A 23,840-nucleotide genomic window follows, 5' to 3' on the forward strand; every position below is an offset into this window, starting at 1 on the left:
TACAATTTAGTTCCAGAAAAGGTTTCTCTCTCCTTACACATTGGTATGTTTTCCATTATGTGCCAAATTGCTTAAAATATCACTTCAAACTACTGTGTAATAAGTCTTATATAATTAAGTGACTTTTAGAATTCAGCTCTAGAAAAATGTCTCTACTGATATTTTGATTCATTTTCCTCTATCAGATAGTAAGAATTATGTAATCGGTTGTATTTCCCTTTTTGTCTTTGCTGCTAGGAAACTCAGAGCTACTCATTATAAAGTAAGTCTGCTAGTTTGAGGTTTTCATATAGTTTTCCTCTTCTATGTTGTCTAAAATTTTCTGTTTCTATTTTGATGATCTTATTGGGTGTGTTAGATATTGTTAGCTTCCTTTAATCAGTGTTGGAAATAGGTAGGCATCTAAGTCATAAATTATAAATTGTATCATTCCCTTGCTTGGCTGCATCAGTTATATATAATCTATATACAGAGGATGAAAGGAAATTAACTTTGTTAAAGATGCATTAGGAAACAACGAACTGGAGAAACAATCCGTTTCAAGGATCACCTGGTGTTGTCAGTATCGTCATGACCCTGTAACCTTGGGGAGCTGTTTAAAAATTCAGGTTTCTGGGCCCCATCCTCTGCTAATCAGATTAGATTCTCGGGTGATGCTGGGGGCATCTGTTTTCCCCCTAGGAGTCTTCTGTGGTCAGCCCAGCCCAGGGGTCTCAGGAGGCGTTGCCCTAAATCAAAGGACACAGAAGTGGGCTTTCTCTCAAAGACCAGCAACAAAATGGAGCCACAAGGTGCTTTTCAAAGACTCCCTTAGGAAGGGTTAGAAATTAGTGTTCAAAATGGAAGCCTCCTGAATTAGGTTCTGAACATGGCTCACAACTAGCCGCTCACAGCACTGGTGGAGTATTTGTGAGACACGGCTTCCAGGATGTTCGGGAATTGTGGGACGTGAGCATTGGGAGACACCGGGGCAGGGCAGGTGGCCGTGGTGCTGCATCAACACTCCCAGCTCCCGGAGGCCCCAGTGGCCCGCTGGGTGCTCAGCCTCCTGTGGCCACCCCCAGGCTCAGAGGCTGAAACAAAAAGCATTTGTTTAGCTTGTGAATCTGTGAGCAGGGGGTTTAGTTTGGGCTCAGCCAGGCGGCTCTCCTGGTCCAGGGGGTGTTGTCACACGACTGGCTGTCTGTTGGGGTGACCAGGGTGACCATGGGCCTCCCTCTGCAGCGGGCTGGCCCGGGCATTTCTCACGGCAGTGGTGGAAGGCAAGAGTTGAAGACAAGTGGGTGGTTTAAGGAAGTCAGCTCTAAGAGAGCAGGCAGGCTTACAGGGAAAGGGAACAGGTCCTGGGAGGGGTGAGATGGTGCTGTTGATACAATCAGTCCACCCCTCTGGGGCCAAGGGAGTGGCTCCAGTGTGTCCGAGAATCCCACCCTCCTCCCCCAATAGTGCTTCTCTTGGTCCAGAGCGTCATGTTTCTTTGCTGTTGGCTGGGATAGGCCCATTTCGGAGGGGTGCACTGGTTATCTCCTGCTTGTCAGAAGCTCTGTTTGGGAATGTCTTTCTTTATAGAGAAAGCAGAGGGAAGAATTTATTAATATGTAGGCAGCTTGTTGACAAATATTTCAAAACCCAAAGGAGGGACTTCTTTTCCACTTTGGGTTGCAGTTGGCTGGAAGGAGCACTGAAGGCCTGATACAAGGAAAGACCTACTCGTTTCCAGGCATGACAACGCTTTACCTTAGTCTTTACCCCCCTTCACAAGATGTCCAGTTTTCAGCGGAAATCACAAGGCATGTGAAAAGGCAAGAAAAAACACACTCCTGAGAGATAAAACACTCATCGGAATCGGACTCAGGCATGACACAGGTTGGCATTAACTGAGAGGAAATGTAAAGTAACAGCAATTAGTATATAAAAGGCTGTGATGGAAAACGTGGTCAGCGTGCAAGATCACATGGGAGATATCAGCAGAGAGATGGAAACAATAAAGAATCACACGGAAATGCTAGAAGTGAAAAACAGTTGTAAGGACATGGGATGCCTGTGACAGGCTATGCGGTAGAACTCACAGCCAAGGAAGGAATCAGTGAACTTGAAGACAGATCAGTAGAAATGATCCAGACTGAATCACAGAGGAAAAAAGTAAAAAGGAGGAGGAGGAGGGGAAGGAGGAAGAGCAGAAGAACAGAGCATTCGAAAGTTGTGGAATACTATCAATTGTTATCACATAGAGGTAATTGGACTCTCTGAAGGAAACGATCCGTATCTGTCTCCATCTCCACCCCCCAGTTCTCTCTCTGAGACTTCAAAATAAACACAATTCTAAATAACCCATGGGTCCAAGAGGAAGTCTCAAGAGAAGGGAAAAGATATTTTGAACTGAATGAAAAGTAACATATAGCATATCAAAATTTGTGGTATGCAGATAAAGCAGCGCTTAGAGGGAAATTGATAGCAGTATGTGTTTACATTAGAAAAGAAGAAAGTCTCTAAACAGAAATATAAGCTTCTACTTTAAGAAACGAGAGACAAACCCAAAGCAAGCAAGAGGAAGGAAATAATAGGGCAGAAATCAGTGAACTTGAAAACAGAAAAATAATAGAGAAAATCAAAGAAACCAAAAGTTTTCTTTGAAAATATCAATGAAATTAATAAACCTCTAGCCAGACTGACTGAGAGACAGACAGAAAGTCACAAATTACCAGTATCAGGAATGAAAAAGGAGACATATCCCTTCTGATCCCAGACATTAAAATGATAATAAAGGAATACTGATAACTCTGTGCCCAGTAATTCAGTAACTTAGATGAAATGGAATCATTCCTTTAAAGAAACAAACTTGTAAACTCACTCAAAGAAGAAATAGATAACCTGAATAATCCCATATCTATTAAAGAAATTGATTTTGTAACTAAAAACCTTCCAAAAGACAAAATATTAGGCTCAGATGATTTCACTGGCAAATTCTATCAAGCATTTAAGGAAAAAATAATACAAACTCTACACAATCTCTTCCAGAAAAATAGGAGATAATACTTCTCAACTGAGTTTATGAACCAACATAATCCTCATGTCAAAACCAAACCCATTACAAGAAAAGAAAAAGACTAAAAGCTCTCATGAATATAGCTGTGAAACTCCACAGAATATTAGCACTTCCAATCCAGTGGCAAATGAAAGGATGATACACCATGACCAAGGGGAGTTCATCTCAGGAATGCAAATTTGGTTCAATATTTGAATTTTCTACAATTAGCATCATACTTAATGGTAAAAGACTGCTTTTTCCCTAGGATTGGGAAAAAGGCAAAAATGCTGTCACATCCAACTCTCTCCTATTCAGCTTTGTACCAGGAACTGCAGCCGGTGCAATAGGCAAGAAAAAGAAGAAAAAGGATACATTGGAAGGGAGGAAATAAAATCCTTTCTTTCTTAGACCACACAACTATCTACATGGAAACCCCAGAGAATCTGTAAAGCAGCCCCTGGGCCTCCTCAGTGAGTTCAGCAGTGTCTCAGGAGATAAAATCAGTCTTCAAAAGTCAGTTGTATTTCTGTATACTAGCAACACACACTTAGAAGTAGAACAATTTTTATATGAAAAATTAAAAATAATACCACTAACAGTAATACCCCAAAATGAAATACTTAGGTATAAATGTTAACAAAATATGTACAGCATCTATAGGCTGAAAACTGCAAAATACTGATAAATCATAAAAAGCTGAAATAAATGGAGAGGGTTATGGTGTTCATGGAATGGAAGGTTCATTATTGCTAAGATAACAGTTCTCCCCAGTTTGATCTGTAGACTTGTGTAATCCCAGTTACAATCCCAGCAGCCTCTTTTTGTAGAGACTGAGAAACTTGATTCTAAAATTTACACTGAAATGCAAAGGAATTATATCCAGAAGCATTATGAAAAAGAGCAAAGTTGGAAGACTCCCATGCCCTAATTTTAAGACTTACCATAAAGCTGCAGTGTGAAAAGACAGACACACAGACCAGTGGGCGGAACAGGGAGCCCACGACAGCAGCCAGCTGAAATTCTTACAAAGGGGCAGGGGCCGTTGAGTGGAGAGAGAGTGGTTTTTTCAGCAAATGGTGCTGGGACAGTTGGGCCTCGTTACGCAAGGCGGTGAACCTCCTCACGTAGCTGACAGTACAAACGTAACTCAAAATGGGCCACAGACAAATATAAAACTGAAAGCTATGAAACTTCTAGAAGGAAACATGAGAAAATCTGTGTGACCTTAGGTTTGGCAAAGAGTTTTTAGATACAGTATAAAAGCATGGTGCATAAAAGAAAAAGTAAACTGGACTTCATCAAAAAAAAAAAAAGAAATTTGCCCTGCAGAAGATGCTTTATAACTGAGTGAAAAGACAAGCCACAGACTAGGAAAAAATATTTGCAGATCACATATCCGATAAAGATCTTATATCCAGAATAGATAAAGAGCTCTCACAACTCAACAATTAAAACAAAGCAAAACAAAGAACAAGTTTAAAAATGTGCAAAATATTTGAACAGATACTTTATCAAAGAAGATATAAACATGGCAAATAAGCATCTGAAAAGATGCTTAGCATCATTGGTTGTTAGGAAAATGCAAATTAAAACCTTAATGGGACAACACTATGCTCCTGTTAGACTGGATAAAATTGAAAAGAAAAAAAGATACCAAGTGCTGGTGAGAATGTGGGGCTGCCAGAATTGTCATTCATTGCCTGGTGGGACTGAATGTGTCATTCATTTCAGAATGGGACAGCCACTTTGAAGACCTTTAGGCAGTTTCTTATAAAATGAAGCATGCACTTACCATATGAGCCATCGCTCCAAGGTGTTTACCCAAGTGAATTAAACACTGTTCACACAAAAACCTGGACATGATGTTTACAGCAGCTTTATTCATAATCATCACAACTGGAAATGTCCCAGACATTCCCTGCAGTAAACCACTCAGTGGAATACTACGCAGCAATAAAAAGCAACAGTGACCTGTACTGACACATGCAACGAGGTCAGTAATCTCAGAGGCGTCATGTTGGGTGAAAGAAGGCAGACCCAAAGGCTCCATGCTGTATGTTTCCAACTATGTGACATTCTGGAAAAGGTACAACTATAGAAATGGAAAACAGATGAGTGATTTCCATGGGTTGGGGTTAGGGGAGGGGGAGACGAGAAAAGGGCAGCTCGGGGGAATTTAGGGGATGATGGCGCCGTTCTGTTTGGGGCTCATTGGTGGGTGCACAACTCTGCATTTGTGAGCCCTCAGGATGGTACCCAACAAAGAGTTGTTTCTCCTGTAGGTGAATTTAAAAAACAAAATCAATTAATTCCTTAGTTTTGATCATCATCCTGTGGTTATATAAGATGTTACATCAGGTTCACTGGGTGAGGGCCGTACAGGAGCTCTCTTATGCTTGCAACTCTTCTGTAAGTCTAAAATTATTTCAATGTAAAAGTTTATATAAAAAGCTGAACAGTGACCCAAAAAACAAACAAAAAAAAACCTGAGGGAAAAACAGTAGCGTTCTTTGATGAAAAGGTTGGAAGCGACTGGTTTAGATGAAGGAGCATCGAGAGCAGAAAGGGATTTCTGAGGACGTTGAAGCCACGTTTGCATTTTAGTGCCGGGATCGGGATCGCTGCAGCCCCAAGAGCCACGGGGCTTGGCCGGGGCAACGTGCAGGTAGTGGTGGGGCCGGGGCTCGAACCCAGGTTTCCCGGCTCCTGCAGTGCTGCTTTTCCCGCGCTTCCTGTCTCCATCCTGATGGCAATGTTGTCACTTGTTGTACATGTTTTTGGAGACTTGGTAGTCCTGGTTAGATTCTTTGTTGAGCTGGGTCCCACCGTGCCTGCGATGGTGTGTTGTGATCTTTTCTATCCCCCAGGCAGTGGCTTATGGATGCGTCTTACTCTCTTCAGCAGAAACTGGAGACCAGCACAAGGCCTCAGTCGGGGACTTCCACTACCTCCAAAAGCACGTCCCCCACCCTCACACCCTCGCCATCCCCCAAGGGGCACCCCGCCGAGTCCTCAGTGTCCTCCTCTTCCTCCCACCGGCAGTCCAAGAGCAGCGGGGGCTCCAGCAGTGGCACCATCACGGACGAGGGTGAGTCCCCCAGGCCCTGAAGCCCACCCAGGCCCCTCACCGCGGTGGCCCCAGAGCCCGGAGCAGCGAGCTGCCCACAGTAGCCATGGCCTTCCAGCTCAAGTTTTCTAATTAAAAAAATAAACAAGCAAAATTTTGCCCCTCCTCTTCCCCACTGTTCTCTTGCATTTTTATCCTCACTGGGCTAAGTGAGCTCCCTCATATACTTTATAAATGTAAGCGTGTTTTGCTCACATGCACAGGTGTACACCCATGGAAGTGCTTCTCCAGGTGAATTGTATACCTTTCCCTGAACCCTGTGCAAATCAAGAGTCTCTCAGTTGCAAATGAAACTGGCTTAAAAAAAAAACCCAAAAGCCTGATAATTCATTGGCTCACCTAAGGGAAGAGTGTGGGTGTGCTTCAGGCACGTCTGGATCCAGGTGCTTGGGAATGTTTCTCTCCATATCTCAGGTAGGCGGTCTCCACATGGCCGCAGCATGTCCTGCTTCCTTCCTCGTCCTCTTCCTTCTCACCAAGCAACCCCAAAGAATGCAGCTTTCTCAGTACTTCCAGCAAAACCCCAGGGGCAGAGGTCATTGGCCTGGCTTGGCTAGACTTCTAAGGGCTTGGGGTCCTTTGCCCGGCCTTGACCCAACTCTCTGTCCCCAGAGGTGATGTGTGCTGCTCGGCCAGGCCTGGGACACGGGTCTGCCTTCGGAGCTGCGGCCAGGGTCTGCCCTACTGACACTCTGTGGACAGGGAAGGGGGAGACGTGGATCCTCAAAGGAAATTGGGGTGCTGCTTCCAGAAGGGGTGGGGGGTGGATGCTGGGCAAGCAAAAACAGTACATGTCCACTGCAACCAGGACAGCTTTGGAGTCTGCCTTTGGCTGCCACCCTCTTATGTCTTCCCAGCCCCACTGTGAGCTCCTTCCCAGCAGTGGTCCCCAGCACCCAGCAGGCACATCAGCAGTCACTGGTGAATGACTTAATGATGAAACAAAAAGAACTCAGGCCTCCTAACTGGCAAGCCACTGTTCTTTGAATTGCGCCCGCTGCCTCAGGGCCTTTGCATGTGCTGTGTCCTGCTGCCTGATGTGCGTTTCCCCCAGACATGTGCCCAGCTCACGCCTGCATTTACTGCTAAATGTCCCCTGAACAGGGCGGCCGTCACTGACCACCCTGTGTGATGCAGCCCCCTCCTCTCCCCAGTATCTCCCCTACCCTGAGCTGTTCATTCCTCTCTGTGTTTGGCCCATCAGTCGGCTTACTATCTGTCTTGGTCCTGCTGTATCCCCAGTAAATCTGGGGGTTCAGGAGGACCAGTGTGTAAAAGTGTGATGGGTATTTCTTCAAGCTCCCCAGACACTGGTCATGTTCCCTTGCGTTATGCTCCCTGCTCTGAGATCTTGACACTCAGAGTCTGCTCCACTTTTTCCCCTGGTGCTGGTTTTCTGCACAGACAGGTCCTTCCTTTGGGAAGTCCAGAGTGTCCACCCCTGGTTCCAGCCCGAGGCCCGCCTGCCCGTCCTCTTGGGTTCTCTCTTTGAGGACTTGCTGTCAGTAGCATTTGCTGCAGTCACAGCTACTGGCAGTCAAGAAAAAATTTTAAAATGTTCTCAGACAGAAAGAGGCCAAGATGTAGTCCCAGCAGCTAAGTTCTGAGAACTTGATGGTTTTGCAGCCTTTGGGGAGTTAGCAGCTGGGCCAGAATCTCCCACCTGGTCTCTGCAGCCCGATTTGGGGTTCGGGAGATGCCGAGGGGAATGGGCTGGCAGGTGGGACCCCTCCGGCTCTGTCTGCGGGAGCCCGTCTTGGATCTGCTTTCCCCATGGGGTTTCTTGTTGGATTTCATTGGAAATAAGATGACCACCTCTTTGTAAGAAAATTTGAAGATCACTCTTTTGATGCATTTCACAAAATTCTATTTTTTCCCCCACATCTTCCCCTCTTGAAGATGAGCTGACTGGAATCCTTAAGAAATTATCACTTGAGAAATACCAGCCCATTTTTGAGGAACAAGAGGTAAGCCTCTTCTTTCTGAATGTCAATTTAAATCTTACTGTAAAAAATTTAAAAATAAAATGCTGTATATCTGAATATGTAGGTTTTCATTTTGTAAGTCTAGATTGATCTTTTTCATCGCAACAGCTGAGAAAATAGAATTTGTGTTCATCACATTTAGTTCGCTTCATGACAGTGAGCTCCTGGGGAACTTCTGGCTCCTTCTGTTATAGAACTTTTTAGTCTTCAGCACTGCTTTGTCTGGTAAAGTTTGCGTCTGTCTTGCAAACATTTTTGTTGATGAGAATTGACTGCCAGGCTTACAGATTTGAAGTGGGCCAAAAGCAAATCCCAGTGAAGCTATTTTGAGTGTCTGGGTGTAGGATCTGTGGTAATCTGAGTTCCTATATGCTTAAAAGCATCTAAAATCTGTTTAAGAAATTACTCTTTTGCGGTTCAGCAAAATATTAAACTCAGAGTTCCATATTGCCCAGCCATTCCATCCCTGGGTATATACCCACACAAAAACTTGTCTGCCAGAGTTTGTATTCAGGTGTTCCTGGCGGCATTATTCATAATAGCCCCAAAGGGGAAGCAACCCAAGTGTCCATCAGCTGGTGATGGATGAATGAAATGTCGTCCCTCCATACAATGGAATATTTGGCCATAAAAAGGAAAGAAGTCCTGACACCCACGACAACAGGGATGGACCTGGAAGACCTTATGCTGAGTGAGAGGAGCCGGACTCCAGAGGCCACACACTGTATTTTTCCATTTATAGGAATCTCCGGAATAGGCAGATCCATAAAGACAGAAAGTAGGCTGGTGCTGGCGGGGGGCTGGGGTGGGGGGAAATGGGGGGGTGACTACCAATGGGTGTGGGGTGCCTTTTGGGGGTGTTGAAAATATTCTTAAATATACTGTAGTATATTTAAAAAGACTGTAATGATGGTTGCACAACCCTTGAGTACCTAAAAATTGTTGAGTTGTATATTTTAATGTGTACCATGTGAATTATGTCTCAAGAAAGCTGTTTAAAAATATTAGTGTTTGGGTGAAATGAAACACTTTTGCAGGCTCCCAGCCACCAGGGCACGATCCCTGGTGTAAAACATTCTCGGGCCCCTCTTAGTACAGGACAATGGTTGTAATTACAGTGGCTGGTAGGGGAATCACTCACTGTCCTGGCGAGCTCAAGGTGCAGTTTAGGAGTTTGCATTTTGGTTCAAGAGTCAGACGAGAGCTGCAGTGACTTTCATCATCCATTGGCTTTCTGCCCCACCCTGTCTGTCGTTCCTGCCTCCTTGGCGATTTACACCTCACCAGTGGTTTTTCTTATCTCACAACCGCCAAGAAATCTTTCCTGTTCGCTGATGGCTGCATGCTTTTACATTTATGTGTGTGTGTGTGTGTATACACACACGCATATTTATGTTCATTCCATGTTCTCTTAGAATGTATTGAGAGCACATCTCAAAATTTACTTGCATTTCTTGAGGTTTCCTTATCTCTGTTTCAAAGGTGTTATTTGTCCTGATTTCTCAGCTTTGTCCCCCTTTTTGAGCACCCCCCGTTCGTCCCGCAGAGGCTGTTCCCGTTGTCCAGTGAAGGAAACAGGGCTGGGTCCAGCTGAGGTTTACAGCTTGCAGAATTTGAAGGGGAAGGGGGGAGGCGAAGCGTGTGGATTTGCTGTGGTTTAACTGGGCTGCCTGAGCCTCAGTGGCCTCTGGGGTCAGGGAGGGAGCCAGGGCCAGAGGCAGCACGGAGAGGAGGGCCGGGAGCCCTGCTGGGGGGTTTCGGGTTGTTGCCGTTTCCTGGGGTTCTCTGGGGCAGTGCCTCTCTCTCTCCCCGGTCCAGACTCCCTGGCCTTGTCAGGAGCCAAGCTCAGCTGTCCCTCCCTAGTACTTAGCACGACTCTGGGCCGTGCACAAGCTGGTTGGCACTGTGGGGGTTTCGCTCTCTCTGTGGGCTCACGACTTGGGGTTCTCTTTGGAGGCTTTGGTAGGACTGGGGCCTTGACCCCACTGGTGGCCCCCTGCCCTTGCCTCCAGCCCCAGCCCCCACAGCTCCAGGGGTGCTTATTAAGGCCTTGCAGAAGCTCCTTGAAATATCTGGCATGTGGATAGCATTTTTCCCTGCTTTCCAGGGCTGGTAAAATTTCTCCCTATCCTTACAGACCTTTAGTCATCAGTGAGAATTTGGAAGAGGGGTGGAGTTAATACATGTTCTCAGCTTGCTGTATTGAAGATGGAATAATAATTTTCATCTTTCCACCTGTATTATGATGCATTTGATTTGCTACATGTAGTAGAAAAAAAACAAAATAAAGGTGCTGTGCCAGTTTGAATGTATTGTGTCCCCCAAATGCCATTATCATTGTGGTCTTGTGGGACAGATGTTTTGGTGCTGGTTAGATTTGCTTGGAATGTGCCCCACCCAACTGTGGGTGGTGACTTGGGTGGGATACTCCTATGGAGGTGTGACCCCACCCATTCAGGGTGGGCCTTGATCAGTGGAGCCATATAAAACATGCTGACTCAAAGAGACTGAACGGAGTGCAGCTGTGAGTGACGTTTTGAAGAAGAGCAAGCTTGCTAGAGAGGAATGTCCTGGGAGAAAGCCATTTTGAAACCAGAACTTTGGAGCAGACACCAGCCACGTGCCTTCCCAGCTAACAGAGGTTTTCCGGACGCCATTTGCCATCCTCCAGTGAAGGTACCTGATTACTGATGTGTTACCTTGGACACTTTATGGCCTTAAGACTGTAACTGTATAGCCAAATAAACCCCCTTTTTATAAAAGCCAGTCCATCTCTGGTGTTTTGCATTCTGCAGCATTAGCAAACTAGAACAGGTGCCTTAAACAAAATAGGAGATTATTTCTCCCATCAAAAGTCTGGAGTTGAGTCATCTAGGCTCCTTTCATTTCTGTGCCATATCCCTAAACTGTGGCACTTGTTTTCCAAGTCCAGTGTGGCTGCTAGAGCTCCAGCCATCGCATCCACATTCCAGCTAGCAGGATGGAGGAAGGGGAAAGCAAAACGACCTGTCATCTTCCTTTCAAGGTGACTTCTCTAAAGTACCACACAACCTTCTTATATCTCATGGAACAGAAGTTTGTCACATGATGTACTTATCTGCAAAGGAAAGTTAGAAAGACAGTTCTAGTTTTGAGGAAATTGTGCCCAGCTGGAAACTGGGGTTCTATTAACTAAAATATTGGAGATTGGGTATTGAAAGGACAGTGGCATATTTCTGCCTCATCCCCACTAACCCTTCACAAGTTCTCACTGGAGGGGAACTGAGCCTCTTGTGCATCCTTAACTGAGCAGTGAGGGTTTGACAGCCCCAGAATCGCCAGAGGTCAGAGGTTGAGAAGGTCAATGTAGATGAGGAGGCGGAAGGAGATTGATTGGCAATGCGGTCATTCATTCAATCAACAAACACTATTCCCCTCCTGCCTGCCTAGGACCTTGGCCCTGGGTAATACAGATACCCTGGAGACCCTGGGAGCCCTGGGGTGGGGGTGGCGGGTCTGCAGACTGAGGCCAGAGGAGACCTCGGCTGAGGGTTAAGCTGAGCTTTGAAGACAGAGGGGACAGGGCTGGAAGGGCCTGACAGCCCTTGGTGCTGGCCTGGATGGACCCTGGCCATGTGGGGCCAGGACCAGGAGGACTTGATCCTGCAGGCTGCGGGCTTCAGGTGGACATGCACCGGAAGGAGCTCTGGCTTCAGGTGTGGGGGCAGGCGGAGGTGGGGAGCTGGGAGGGAGAAGTACCGTTGGGGGGCAGAACCCACTGAGAAGGTGCCTGGTCCCCAAGTGTTGTGGTTTGCTAAAGCTGCCTTTTTGCAAAACACCAGAAATGGATTGGCTTTTATAAAGGGGGTTTATTTGGTTACAAAGTTCCAGTCTTAAAGCCATTAAGTGTCCAAGGTAATGCATCAGCAGTCGGGGCTCTGGAGCCTGCTCCCTGGGTTCAGATCCAGGCTTGGCCCCTTACAGCCCCATCTGGCCCAGCTGCGGGTCCCCATCTCTAAAATGGTGTAATCTATGTAAGTCTCTTAGAAAGGGCTTTGCGTCACTACACAGTGACCCAGCAGGCCATTAGAGTTGGATTCTGCCCATCCTTGGCCCCCATGTCTGCACATGACTGCATCACCTTCCCTCCACCTGCCTCGGGGTTTGGAGAAGCTGCTGGAGCAGAGGCTCTGCGTTTTGTATCCAGGGCCCAGGCAGGGATGAGAGAGAGAGAGCTGTTGGGATTTCACTGCAGAAGCCAGGGAGCACGGGGTGCCCATTTCCTGAGCCCTTCTCCACCTCTGTCCTTCATGGCTTCTGGTGTTTACTTTCCTTCTCTGTCTCTCACAGTCTAACTCTTTCTTGTCCTCTTTGGGGGAGACATGGTGAGTACTGCCTTATGCCCGCATTCTCCTTTGCAGTCTCTAGTACCGGGACCATTGCCGTAACATTGGCGTTACATTCCCACGAGCGGGACCTGGAGTTTTCCGTGTTAGCCACCCCAGATGGCTGCCTTGAAGACATCCCGTACTTATTTCATTGTCAGGGTCTTTCCATCCTGGGTCTATTTTGAAAACCTGAGGGCTAGAATGAAGAGAGTTGGTTTTTAATGGGATTTCCAACTAAACTTTAAGTGTCAAGTCAGAAACTAGAAGAAGTAAATTATAATTCACTCCTAATAAGCACTGATAGCTCATAATCATGATCTCTGTTTTGGGTGTGAAAAAAGAGGTGTGGCCTGAAGCAGATGGCAGCCTGTCCCCTTCCTCTCTCCCAGGTGGACATGGAGGCCTTCCTCACCCTCACGGACGGCGATTTGAAGGAGCTGGGGATCAAAACAGATGGGTCCAGGCAGCAGATTTTGGCAGCGATTTCTGAACTGAACACAGGCAAGGTATTGTTTTCCATCTTTTTTTTTTTCCTTCAAACAACTGAGAACTTGCCTGGGATCCTAGGCCCGCAGTGTCCCCAAGGGCCTTAGTGGTGGTCTAGCCTCGTCTCCTCTGGCATAGCCAACAGAAACTTGCTTGCATACTTCTCATGACGGATAGCTCACTACCTCTCAGGGTGGCCGGTCCCCATTTCAGACCTGTTAGATTGTTTCTCCTCACATCCAGCTAAAACATTCCCTCAGGTAACTTCAACCATGGGACTGGGTTTTGCCTTCCAGAACACTATAGAAGCAGAGCCCTTGGTTAAGACGGGCTCTTGGAGTCAGGCTGATGGGTTTGAATCACTCGCTGTGTTGCCTGGAGAAAGTCATGGGCCTCTCTGACCTTCGCTTCCCTCTTCTGTAGGGTGGGTGCGAGGGGGTTGGTGCAAGGCCTGAAATGCTCACGGAGCTCCTGGCACACAGAAAACCTTCCGTCGCCTGGATCGGTGGTGGCATCCCACGTTGCCTCATTTTAAATTTGTTTCATTAGCTTTAAAGCCAAAGATTAGCAACACGCCCTTCTCCCCATGGCCAAACAAACAAACAGAAACAGCCTTGGCCCCTCCCTGTCAGCTGGGCCTTGCCCCCGGGCTGCTCACACTGCTTTGCCCTCGGCGTTTTGCCCTTACCCTGGCGGTGGCTGGTGAACAGTCTGTCTCTCACTCCGCGATGATGGAGCAGACTCCATCACCTGCTGCTTTTTCACGCTTTGCCTCACAGCTTCCCCACTCATTGGACCACACATTTTGGCCTCATAAATAATAATGTAAGGGACGTCTTTTTCTTTTAGTTGCTCTCCCTGGGGCCGTGTCACAGTGCACGGTTATGCAGGAGAGTGTGACCAGCACTGTGGCTCTGTTTGTGCACTGCCGGCTTGTGCACGGGGACATTGAGGAGATGGCTCACACCAGCCGCGCGTTGCCGTTTCCCGGTCACTTCACTGCATTTCCGTGGTCCTCACAACCAGCCCAGGGCGGCCGGTGGCCTTGCTCTCCCTGTCCAGCTCGAGGAAGCAGAGTCTTGGGGAGGGGGCACGTACCCAGTCACGGGGTGGGAGGCAGCGGAGGCAGAACCTGAACCCGCTCTCCTGGCCTCTGGGTCGGGTCCCCCGACTGGACCTTGCTCTGCAGAGGCGGCTGCTCCCCGACCTGCCGGCAGGGGCCAAGGGAACGCCCCTCGTGGTCATCACCATTGTTCCTGTTACCATTTTACCCGTGACAGGCTGGGGTGGCCCTTCAGGGAGATTTGGGTAGCATCGCCTCGGGCAGTTACAAGGAGTCTTCACTCTCTTCTTTCTCCTCTCCCGCATGTGGATCACATCTTCCACCAAGGCTGGACTGGCTCGCTTTACAGATGGGGAAACTGAGGCTCTGAGGTGGGCAGTGAGCCCTGACTCCCAGACCAGGGCTGTTTTTGCTCTGCCGTGAGATGGGAGGGGCCGTGGAGGTGGGCCTGCTGCAGGGGGCGGGTCTCTGCTGTCAGGAGGGGCGACACCTGGGGGCTCCCAGGTGCTCAGCGGAGGCAAGTGCAGAAGTCTTGGGGGCTTTGATTATTCATGAAATACCACCCCTGGAGTGCGTGCCACACCACGGGTGCTTTGTAGGTGTTGAGCATATGGGTTGAATCAGGTCCCCCCAAAAGGATGTGTGAAAGTCCTGACCCCAGTCCCTCAGATGGAGGGACTTATTTTGCAATAAGGCCATTGCAGATGGAATTAGTTAAGCCCAGATCACCCTGGACTGGGGGGGCCCCTTAATATGTCTGGTGTCCTTGTCAGAAGAGGAGGGACTCACGGGGGAGAAGGCTGGGTGACAGTGGAGGCTGAGATTGCAGCGATGCACCCGCAAGCCAAGGCTGGCTGGGCATCCCCAGAAGCTGGAAGAGGCGAGGCAGGGCCCCCACTACAGGCTTCAGGGGGAGCGGGCCCTGCCCACACCTGGGTTGTGCACCACCAGCCTCCAGAGCTGGGAGACAATACATTGCAGTTGTCTTAAGCCCCCCAGTTTGCGGTACATTGTGACACAGCCCCAGGGAACCGTGACACACGCCTAAGCTGGGCTCTGTACTATAAGCCCGTCACCTAGAATCACCCACTCAATTCCCACAAGCTCCCGCCGAGGTCAGCTCCAGTTTATAGTGGAGGAGACCGAGGTGCCAAGAGAGTAAGGAACTTTCCCGGGTCACACAGCCAAGACGTGGCCCCAGGGTTGGGCCCCAGTGTTTGTGACCCAACCCCACCCTTTGCTGCCACAGCCCTCTGGAAGCAAGTGCATCAGTGTGTCGTGGGGAAAGGCATGCTTGGGGGACATTTACAAAAATATGTACAAAAATATGCTTCCTTACGCTGCACTCCATGGGCTGGGGGTTCCGTGCTACTCTGCTGGTTCTTGCGTGAAGAACTGAGGCGAGCAGGACTTCCAGGAGCCCCTCTTGCAGTGTCCACACACCCTGGCCTGCTCGTCTCGGCCCGACTTCCAGCATGGTTGTGGCCACAGTTAGGGTTCTGGTCGTCCCGGCTCCCCATTAAGAGTGGGGGGCAGCATGTCCTGGAACCCCGCCTTGCCCTGACTGCATTTCTCGGGTGACCCAGGCGAAGGCGCTGCTGAGGGGTGAAATCGCCCAGCCCCCCTTCCTTTCCTTCTCAGCCCTTCCACTTCGCAGGCCCGGCAGGTGGCACGGCCCCCAGGTTACAGGTGCGGCGACTCAGTGGAAGGGGGGCACACTGGGGGCCACAGGTACAGGTGGCTGGGTGGGACCCGTGGGCACCGTCCTTCAACCCCGCGGCCTTTGGGAAAAATTTCCCAGCCTCTTCAACCTTGGGAGGGCTGTCCTGGCAGAGTGAGGGGAGAACCCGACTGTCCCTTCCGCTGCCCGGAGGCCTCACTGGCATGAGAGGGCCCGACCTGGGGGTCCGGAATGAAAGAAAAGGAAGACTGTGGTCTGGGCTCATCCTGAGGATCTTTTTTTTAACCTGGTCACTTGTAGCAGACGTCTTCGTGTTCTAGGGCCACTGTCAGGAAACACCACCAGTGGGGTGCCCTAAAACACCCAACGTTCCTTGTCTCCCAGTTCTGGGGCCAGAGCCAAAGTCAGGGTGCCGGAGGGGCCGGGCTCCTCGGAAACCCGAAGGGAGGGCCTGTCCCTGGCTCTCTCCTGGCTGGCGGTGCCGGCCTCCTTGTCACTCCTCCCGTCTTGGCATGACTCGATCTCTCTCCAGCTCCACACAGCCGTGTCTGTCCGTCTGTCTGCCTGTTGTCTCTCTCTCTCTGTCTAAATTTCCCCTTCTTCTACATACACCAGTCATACTGGATTGAGGGCCACCCTACCCCAGCATTTTACCCGATTCTCTCTTTGTTGACCCTGTTTCCAAATCCGGTCACATTTCTGGGACCAGGGTTAGAGCTTCCACCTTTCTTTTCGGGGGACACGGCTCAACCCAAGCAGCAGCGAACAGTCTGCCAGAGATGATTCATTTTCAGTTTGCCTTGCATTCGTGACCTCACCTTATTGATTTGGAAAATGCCCATGTAACCCGCGCTCCTGACCTGGGGCCCTGTGAGTGCAGCGGGAGGAGCCAGGCGTGTCCCGGCCCGGGAGGGTCAGGCTGGTGGAGAGGCCCAGACCCCCCCAGGGCCTTGAGCTGCTTGCATCTGGTTGAGAGGTCAAAGTCCTGCTCCACAGGGAAGCGTTTATTTCCCCAGCCCTGAGGCCTTGGTGCTTTGCAAGAGGATTTTTTTTTTCAGGTGTTTGCAAAACAGCTGGATGGTTGGGAGACAGAGAAGGGTCCCCGTTCTGTCCATGCAGCTGACTTGGAGTCCCCCAGGGCTGACCAAGAGGGAGGGCAGAGCCCAGCGAGACCCACCCGTCCTCGCTCCGACTCCAGCCGCACCCAACCCCGACGGGGCGCTGCCGGCCCCAGGCCCCCAAGCCAGCAGAGGCGGCCCAGGGTGGCTGGGAACCCTGGTCCCGCTCAGAGAAAGAGAAAGCAGATCAAGACAGAAACTGCTGGTGCCCCGAAAGTTCAGAGGCCTCAGAGGCCCTGGGGGGAGCTGCCCGCCTGCCACTGGGGTGCAAACCGAGGGTACAGGAGCAGAGTGTGCAGCAGATGCCAGCCGGGGAGGGCGTCCGAGGGCCGTCCCCTCACGCTCTCCGCAATCGCGTCCACACCCCGAGGGGTTCATATGGCTTTTCCTCAGGAGACGGGGTTGTGGGGTCAGGGTGGCAGGTGACTCCCCAGAAGACAAAGTGACATGTTCTCGGCCGGGGTAGGGGGGCAGGGCACAGCAGCTCAGCCCTCACCTGCAGCAGAGAGAAACGTAGCTCCCACAGAATTCTCTGGAAAAGGCAGGGGAGGAGACGGCCTTCCGGGCCGCATAACCCGGGGTGAGTCGGTCCCGGCGCCTGGGGAATGGGACCCCCCCATCACAGGGTCCTCCCCGGCGCCACCGGGCTGCGACTGTGGGTGCTGGGGGGGGGGATTCTGACTCAGCGTGTTATTATTGAACTCGGTGCTTTCAGTTAGGTAATTTATTTTCTCCAAGACGCCAGTGGGTTTTCCAAGCACGAGTTGAGAATGAACAACACTGCATCAGTTGAATTAACGGCTAGAAGATGGAACAAGACTTTCTGTGTCTGTTTTCCCTTTCCCCCGCAGGGACGGGAGAGACAGATTTTGCAGGAAACCATTCACAACTTCCACTCTTCCTTCGAGAGCAGTGCCAGCAACACCAGGGCCCCCGGAACCAACCCGGGTATGTGACCTCCTTTTCCGGAGCTGGCTCCGTGCCTTCCGAGTCCCACACCCGGGCCCCGGCACCGCCAGCTCCTCCGGCCCCTGAAACCCGCCAGGCTCTGCCGCACCCCGGGTCGTGGTCGTGCCGTTCGCTCCACCTGGAACGCCGCCTCCACGCTCCCTGCTGGACGAGTTGGGGACACTGGCTGCTGTCACCACCTGCCGGCAGAGGCTTCTCCTCTCCTGTAGCCGCCCAGCGTGGGTGTGTTTGGTTGGCAGGTGGCTCACTTCCATGCGGTGACTCAGGGCCCAGCTCCCTTATCTCGTGGCTCTGCCAGCCCCGGGGGCCTCAGAGTCTGGCCTCTGGCTGGCAGAAGGGGCAGAAGGCACAGCCACCTCGTAACCTCCCCGCTCTGGAAGGAACACAGGCCACATAGCCACATGCCCCGCCCGACCCCACCCTAGGTGCACAGGAGACTGGGAAGTGTCGTCCCCGTCCAGGTAGCAGCTGCCTGCAAGGGCTCTCATCTTAGAGGGGGAGCACCTGTGCTGGTGGAGGGTCAGCCCTCCCTGCCTAGTCCTCTCTGAAACAACTCACCTGTCCCTCTGGGTTCATGTCACCTGTCACCTGCAGCCCATCTTGACTCCCTGGCCCAGAATTAATCCTTGCAGCCTCTGGCTCCCTTTCTGCTTTGTATAGATCTCTGTGCTAAGCACCTTATAACACCTACTGCATACAGTTGGCATTCAGTATGTGCATGCTGAATGCATTTTTCTTTAATGGAAAGGCAGCGTTTTATAGGGGAAGAAAAGAGGAGACCATCAGAGCGATCCGGGGTGATCCCTTCTCCTTTCTGGCCTTCCAATTCCTTGTCTGCAAATCGGATTTGGTTAAGATGGTCCTCCAGTTCTCCAGGCTGCTCATCCCCCATCCGCGTAGGACTCTCAGAACTGCAGCTCGGAGCAGAAGGAGCCGGCATAGCACGTTGAGGAGAGACCCCAGTAGTCAAGTTCTCCAGGCAAAGATGGGGATTTGGGATTTCTTCCAGACCCCATTAGCAATACGTTTCTCAAAAGGGAACTGACCATGTAGTTTTCCCCCGTGTGATATTATGTTAGAAGGGCTGATGCTGGTTGCATCTATTATATGCTGGGTGCTGGGGGCACCCAGGTGAGCCAGCCCCAGCCCCCCTCCCTGCCATCAGGGGTCTCGGCAGGCAAGAGAAGACCTGTGAATGGGTGGTCCCAACATCGAGAGGCCACAGGGAGTCATGAAATAGCTCGGGCACTGGGCTCAGCTTCAGAGTTCAGACCCAGCTCTGCGACTTGCCTGCTGTGTGGCCCGGGGCAGGTTAGTTAACTTCTCTTAATCAGAGTTTAAAGAAGTCAGCCTAGGAAGTATTCCAGGGTGGTGGCCATGCTTTGTCTGCCTCCTCTTCACCCTGTTGGGGAGGTGGGGAGTCCTGCCCTGGGGTTCTGGGGGTGTCCAAACACGACAACCGACTGACACTGAGCGGGTGAGATTGGCAGCGGTTTATTAGTCACCTTTACCCACAGCCCCGGGGAAGAGGTCTCCACCCGCCTTGCAGGGCCACCTGGGGGCACGCTTGGGAGCAGAGTGAGCCAGCAGGGGCTTGGGGGGCCCGCTCGGTAGTAATGGGGGTGGGGTGACCCTTGGTTCCCGCTGGAGGATGTGGTTGGTTTGCTTGAATAATTCCTCCTGCTGGCAGGGATGTAAAACCCATTAGGCTGAGGACCAGGTGGGGTGCAGCTGGTATAGCTGATGGGGGGATTAGCTGGGTGGGGAGCTTTCCTGTTAGGTGGGGGGCATCATGTGGCATGAGCAGGGGTCTCAGACAAGACCGGGGGGGCCCCATGAGCCTCCAAGATGTCAAGGCAGTGCTTGAATTTGAGGTCTTCATTGCAAGCCACGGTAGAATCCTCATCTTCCAAAGCCCCCTGTCTTTGGCTCTGAGCTGGGCCTGGGGGGTGCTGTCTCTCGCCTGTGCCTCCCCAATGCTGGCTTTGAGAGGTGCCATCACCATGTAACCCAGAACTTCATCATCTTCACCCTGGGTCCCCCTCACTCCTCCCCATCCTCAGAAGCTGACTTTCCACCTGCCTGAAGACAAAAACGAGCTCCCTGTTGCCATCCCTGACGACATCTGCCCCGGTCTCCTGGATGGAGACACCTTCCTGGAGCACCACTAAGGCCGGCGGCTTTCCCACGCTGTCACTTCGTCCCCGCCTTCCTGCCGCTGGCACTCTTTAGCCTCACCCTGCCCATGGGGAGACAGACCGAGGAGTGAAGCCACTTCCCGGTTAGACAGCTGGAAAGGAGCAAGCTGGTGTAGCTCTGGTGGGCTCCTGAGCCCCCACCTTTTCCACGAGCTTCTGCAAACCCCTGGAGCGAGGCACACCAGGGCTTCTCACTGCTTTCACGTGTTGATCTCTTTGGAGGTTATTGATAGGCCGAGGCTTGCTTGTCCCTGAAACTCTTGGCCTCTGGCTCTCTAAGCTTTGTGGTCTTGGGCCTGCTTTTTGCTGTTGTCCTCTTGATTTCCTAACCCTGTATTCGTGTCTTCCCATCGGGTGAGTGTGTGTGATCACCCCTGACCAGCAGGGGCTGGGGCGGGGTCTCGAATTCCACAAACACAGGCTCCATGATCTCATCCAATGCCTGGATGAGTCAGGGCTTGTTATTCCCATTTCACAGATGTGCAAGTAGAGGCTCAGCACAGACACTTTCTCATCTGCAGCGGCCTCACGTGGGCCCCTGGACTTTCCTCCCTGGTGCTTTGCTAGTTGGTGGGAAGCCCTGGCCCCCCATCCCCCCTCATGTGGCCCCAGCCCCCCTCCAGGAGGCTGCTCCCCCTCCACCACCTGCCTCCCTGGTCCAAAGTGCATTCCTTGGGACACTAGTTCCACAGGATATCAATGGGTTTCTTGCAAAGCGAAATAAAACAGGGATGAAAGTGGGGTGAGGCCAGCAGACGCTGGTTGAAGCCAGGGGCATCCCGGAACCCCCAGACGCCAGTGCACTTCAGCCTCTTCACGGGGGCCACGTGGCTGCAGTGTTTCCCACACGCGTCTGATCCCGGGCGCCTCGTCCACGTGCCCTGGCGAGCCCGGAGTTCCCTGGATGTGGCTGGTGGAGCCCTGCTTTGACTGAGAGAACGGCACTGGGGGCTTCACAGCCCTGGTCCTCCACGACCACCCCTTCCTCTCCCCCAGCAGCTCTCTGATGTGGGACGTCAGGGTGAGCAGGTCTCCTGCCTTGAGGACGGCCAGCACCCTGCCTGGAGGCCAGGGGTCTCTGGAGGGTGGCAGGCATCATTTCCCTGGCATCAGTGCGGCATCCTGCGGCTGTGGCCCCTGCTGGCCGGGAAGGGCCCCCTTCTCCTGCCCAGCCCCCTGCTCCTGCGCTGGATCATTCACGTGTGGAGACCGGCTAGCTTTGCAAGGGGGTTGGCCTCTCTCTCATTCTTCCATTCACCCAGCGTTTGCTGAGCTCCACCCTGGGCCAGCCCCTTGCTTGTGCTTTGGATCCAGAGATGGAAACGAGTCGGCACGAGTCGTCTCTGCCCACAAGAAGCACAAGGTGTCTTAGAGGAGGCGAGCGCTTAAATGAAACCTTGCAAAGCTGTGTGCAGAGTCCGCTAAGGGGCGTGGCGCAGAGAGAGCTGTGGTTGGCGGCTCAGTTTCAGCCCTGACAGGCCCGCGGGAGAGAGCATGTTTGAGCTTGAACCTGAGCTGGGTCTTCCAGGTTGAGTCTGGGCACCGAGCTGGCAGCTGGGGGAGAGAAGGGGCATCCCAGACGGGGCACGTGTGGCAGCAGGCAGCATGCAGCATTCACAGGTTATAGATCGTCTGGAGCTAAGTTAGATGTTGCTTTTCTAATTTTTAGTCCTTTTCCTTGAAACTCAAGAAGCAATCTGTTCTCCTGGAAAGAGCACTGAGCCTGAACCCAGACCAGCACTGGGTTTGCGCTTGGCCATTGCTCACTGGGTGGTACTGGGCATGTTTCTCCATCTCCTTGAGCCTCGGTTTCCCTTTTGGTTCCAAGGGGATCGCGATTCCCAGGGCGCCAAGGATCCAGTGAAGCCCAGAAAGCCTGTTTCACGCCGGGGCTGCTGCGTGGATGTGAGATCTCTTGGCGATGGTTGTGTGTTTGAAATCCTCTCTCTTGTCTCTCCCTTGCGCAGCCATGGCTGGTTGGGTGAGGCCCGAAGAAGGCGTCTCCAGCAAGAGGTAGCGGCCCAGAGATGGCTGTGCTGGCATCTGTCTCCAGCCTGGGGCCCCCTCGGGGCTGCCTTCCAGAGGCGCGACCGCATCCCCTCACCACCCAGCCTTCCTCGGGTCCTGGCCCAGCGCATGGGGCAAACTCCCCCCGGTGCTGGGATCCCTCCCAGGTTCCCCTCGCCCAGCGGAGCCCCCAGGGCTGGAGACACAGCGGATGACCGGCCTCCTCGGGGAAAGCTTGTCCCGCCCCAGGTGCTGGGGGCAGGGCCTGACTCACCTGAAGCCCTCAGCGGGGCCAGGACTCAGGAATCCAGGGTGCCATTTGATTCAGCCCTTTGGCCTGGTCTCATCTTTCACCATCAGACACTTTCTACTTTTGGTTCCATGCAGGGAGTCAATTCTCTGAAAAATTTCTGTTTGCCAAACTGCGTGTATTAAGCAATGTTGAATTTGCCTTCTCACTTTGCCTTTGCCCAGCAAAGGCATAAAACAACACTCAGATTTCTTCCAGTGATGGCTTTTATGGAGCAAGCGCCTGTGGGTTGCCGGGTGCTTCCGGAAGTTACCTTACCTCATTTTCACAGTAACCCTGTGAGGCAGCCTTAAAATTCACCTTCTCTCAAAGAGGTAACTGCGACACAGGGATATGGGCTGACCTTACCGAGGTCACACCCTCGACGAGGGACGGTTTGGTTTGAACTTCGGTCTCACCTCAGAGTTTGTATTCTCCTCATGATATCTTGCTGCTCTTCAGCATGCAGAGAAACATTAAATTGGTATAAACCCCGCCTACAAGGAAAGAAATAAATAAATCCTTATTTAGTCTGTGTGGTTTGTTCACAGTTTTATTTGGGGCTGGTGGGACTTTCTGATATACTGTAAATAGCTCGGGGTTCTCTGTGTTTCTTTTAAGAATTCTAACAAGTCTGGGGGCTGTCTGGCTCATCCTCACTTCGGATTGACATGCCCAGTCTGTGGAGCATTCTGGAAGCGGAGGGTGACGTGGCTGTGGAAGGTGGCGTGGTTGCAGTCCCAAAGGAGGCCCAAGTCCGTGGGGCCCGGGGCAGCGCACGGTGGCTGTGGGAGGGCTGGCTTTCCACCAGGAGGAACGTTCCGGGCGTCGAGCCGACTGCAGGCAGGGGAGCCTCAGCCAGGGCGGCCCGAGAGAGGAATTCCGACCTCGAACGGGGGTGAGGCCAGGCTCAAGGTTCCCAAATGCCAGTACCAGGTGGAGGTGATGTGAGAGCCGGGGACGATGCAATGGGTCTACCCAACAGCGGATGTCTTCATCCTGCAGAGTCGTCCTCGGTGCTGACACGTGTTCCCCCTGCTGAGATACGTCCCTCCTGCTTTGGGGGTGGTGATAATTTTATTCTGTGAAAGTGATCATTTAAGCAACCCTGTTCTAGGTCCCTCTGAGGCCCAGGTTGAATTGTGTCCCTCAAAAGCCGTGTTTGCACGCTAACCCTGGGACCCACGAGGGCGGCCTTATTTGGGAAAAGGGTCTTTGCAGATGGATTGGAGTTAAGATAAGGTCACCCTGGAGCAGGGAGGGCCCGAAATCCAAAGACCCACCGGTGTCCCTGTAAGAGGAGAGAGATTCGAAGACACCAAGGGAAGAAGGGCGTGTGGAGATGAAGGCAGAGATAGGAGTGTGCAGCTGCAAACCAAGGAGCAGCAAGGATGGCTGCAACCACCAGAAGCTGGGAGAGGCCGGGCAGGAAGCTCCCCCAGAGCCCCCCGAGGAGACAGGGCTGGCTGTCACCTTGGCTTTGGACCTCTGGCCTCCAGAACTGGGAGCCGATAAATGTCTG

General features: G+C 51.7%; 1 protein-coding gene across 8 annotated transcripts in view; it reads left to right on the forward strand.

Moving 5' to 3' along the window:
* Positions 1 to 22,854, forward strand: part of ANKS6 (ankyrin repeat and sterile alpha motif domain containing 6) — a 65,917-nt gene extending 43,063 nt beyond the window's left edge. For 5 of the 8 annotated variants that reach the window (XM_037797633.1, XM_037797635.1, XM_037797636.1 and 2 more), the window contains 5 exons: positions 5,930 to 6,116; positions 8,055 to 8,122; positions 12,897 to 13,013; positions 17,707 to 17,803; positions 21,990 to 22,854. In XM_037797633.1, the coding sequence (XP_037653561.1) occupies positions 5,930 to 6,116; positions 8,055 to 8,122; positions 12,897 to 13,013; positions 17,707 to 17,803; positions 21,990 to 22,039 (519 nt within the window). In that variant the 3' untranslated portion in view covers positions 22,040 to 22,854. Of the gene's footprint in view, positions 1 to 237; positions 263 to 5,895; positions 6,117 to 8,054; positions 8,123 to 12,896; positions 13,014 to 17,706; positions 17,804 to 21,989 lie in introns of those variants that run through there. The other 3 variants (XM_037797634.1, XR_005210662.1, XM_037797639.1) reach the window with 3 other exon arrangements.
* Positions 22,855 to 23,840: the final 986 nt, after the last annotated feature.

Source organism: Choloepus didactylus, chromosome 10 (genome assembly GCF_015220235.1).
Source record: "Choloepus didactylus isolate mChoDid1 chromosome 10, mChoDid1.pri, whole genome shotgun sequence".
Taxonomy (NCBI): Eukaryota; Metazoa; Chordata; class Mammalia; order Pilosa; family Megalonychidae; genus Choloepus; species Choloepus didactylus.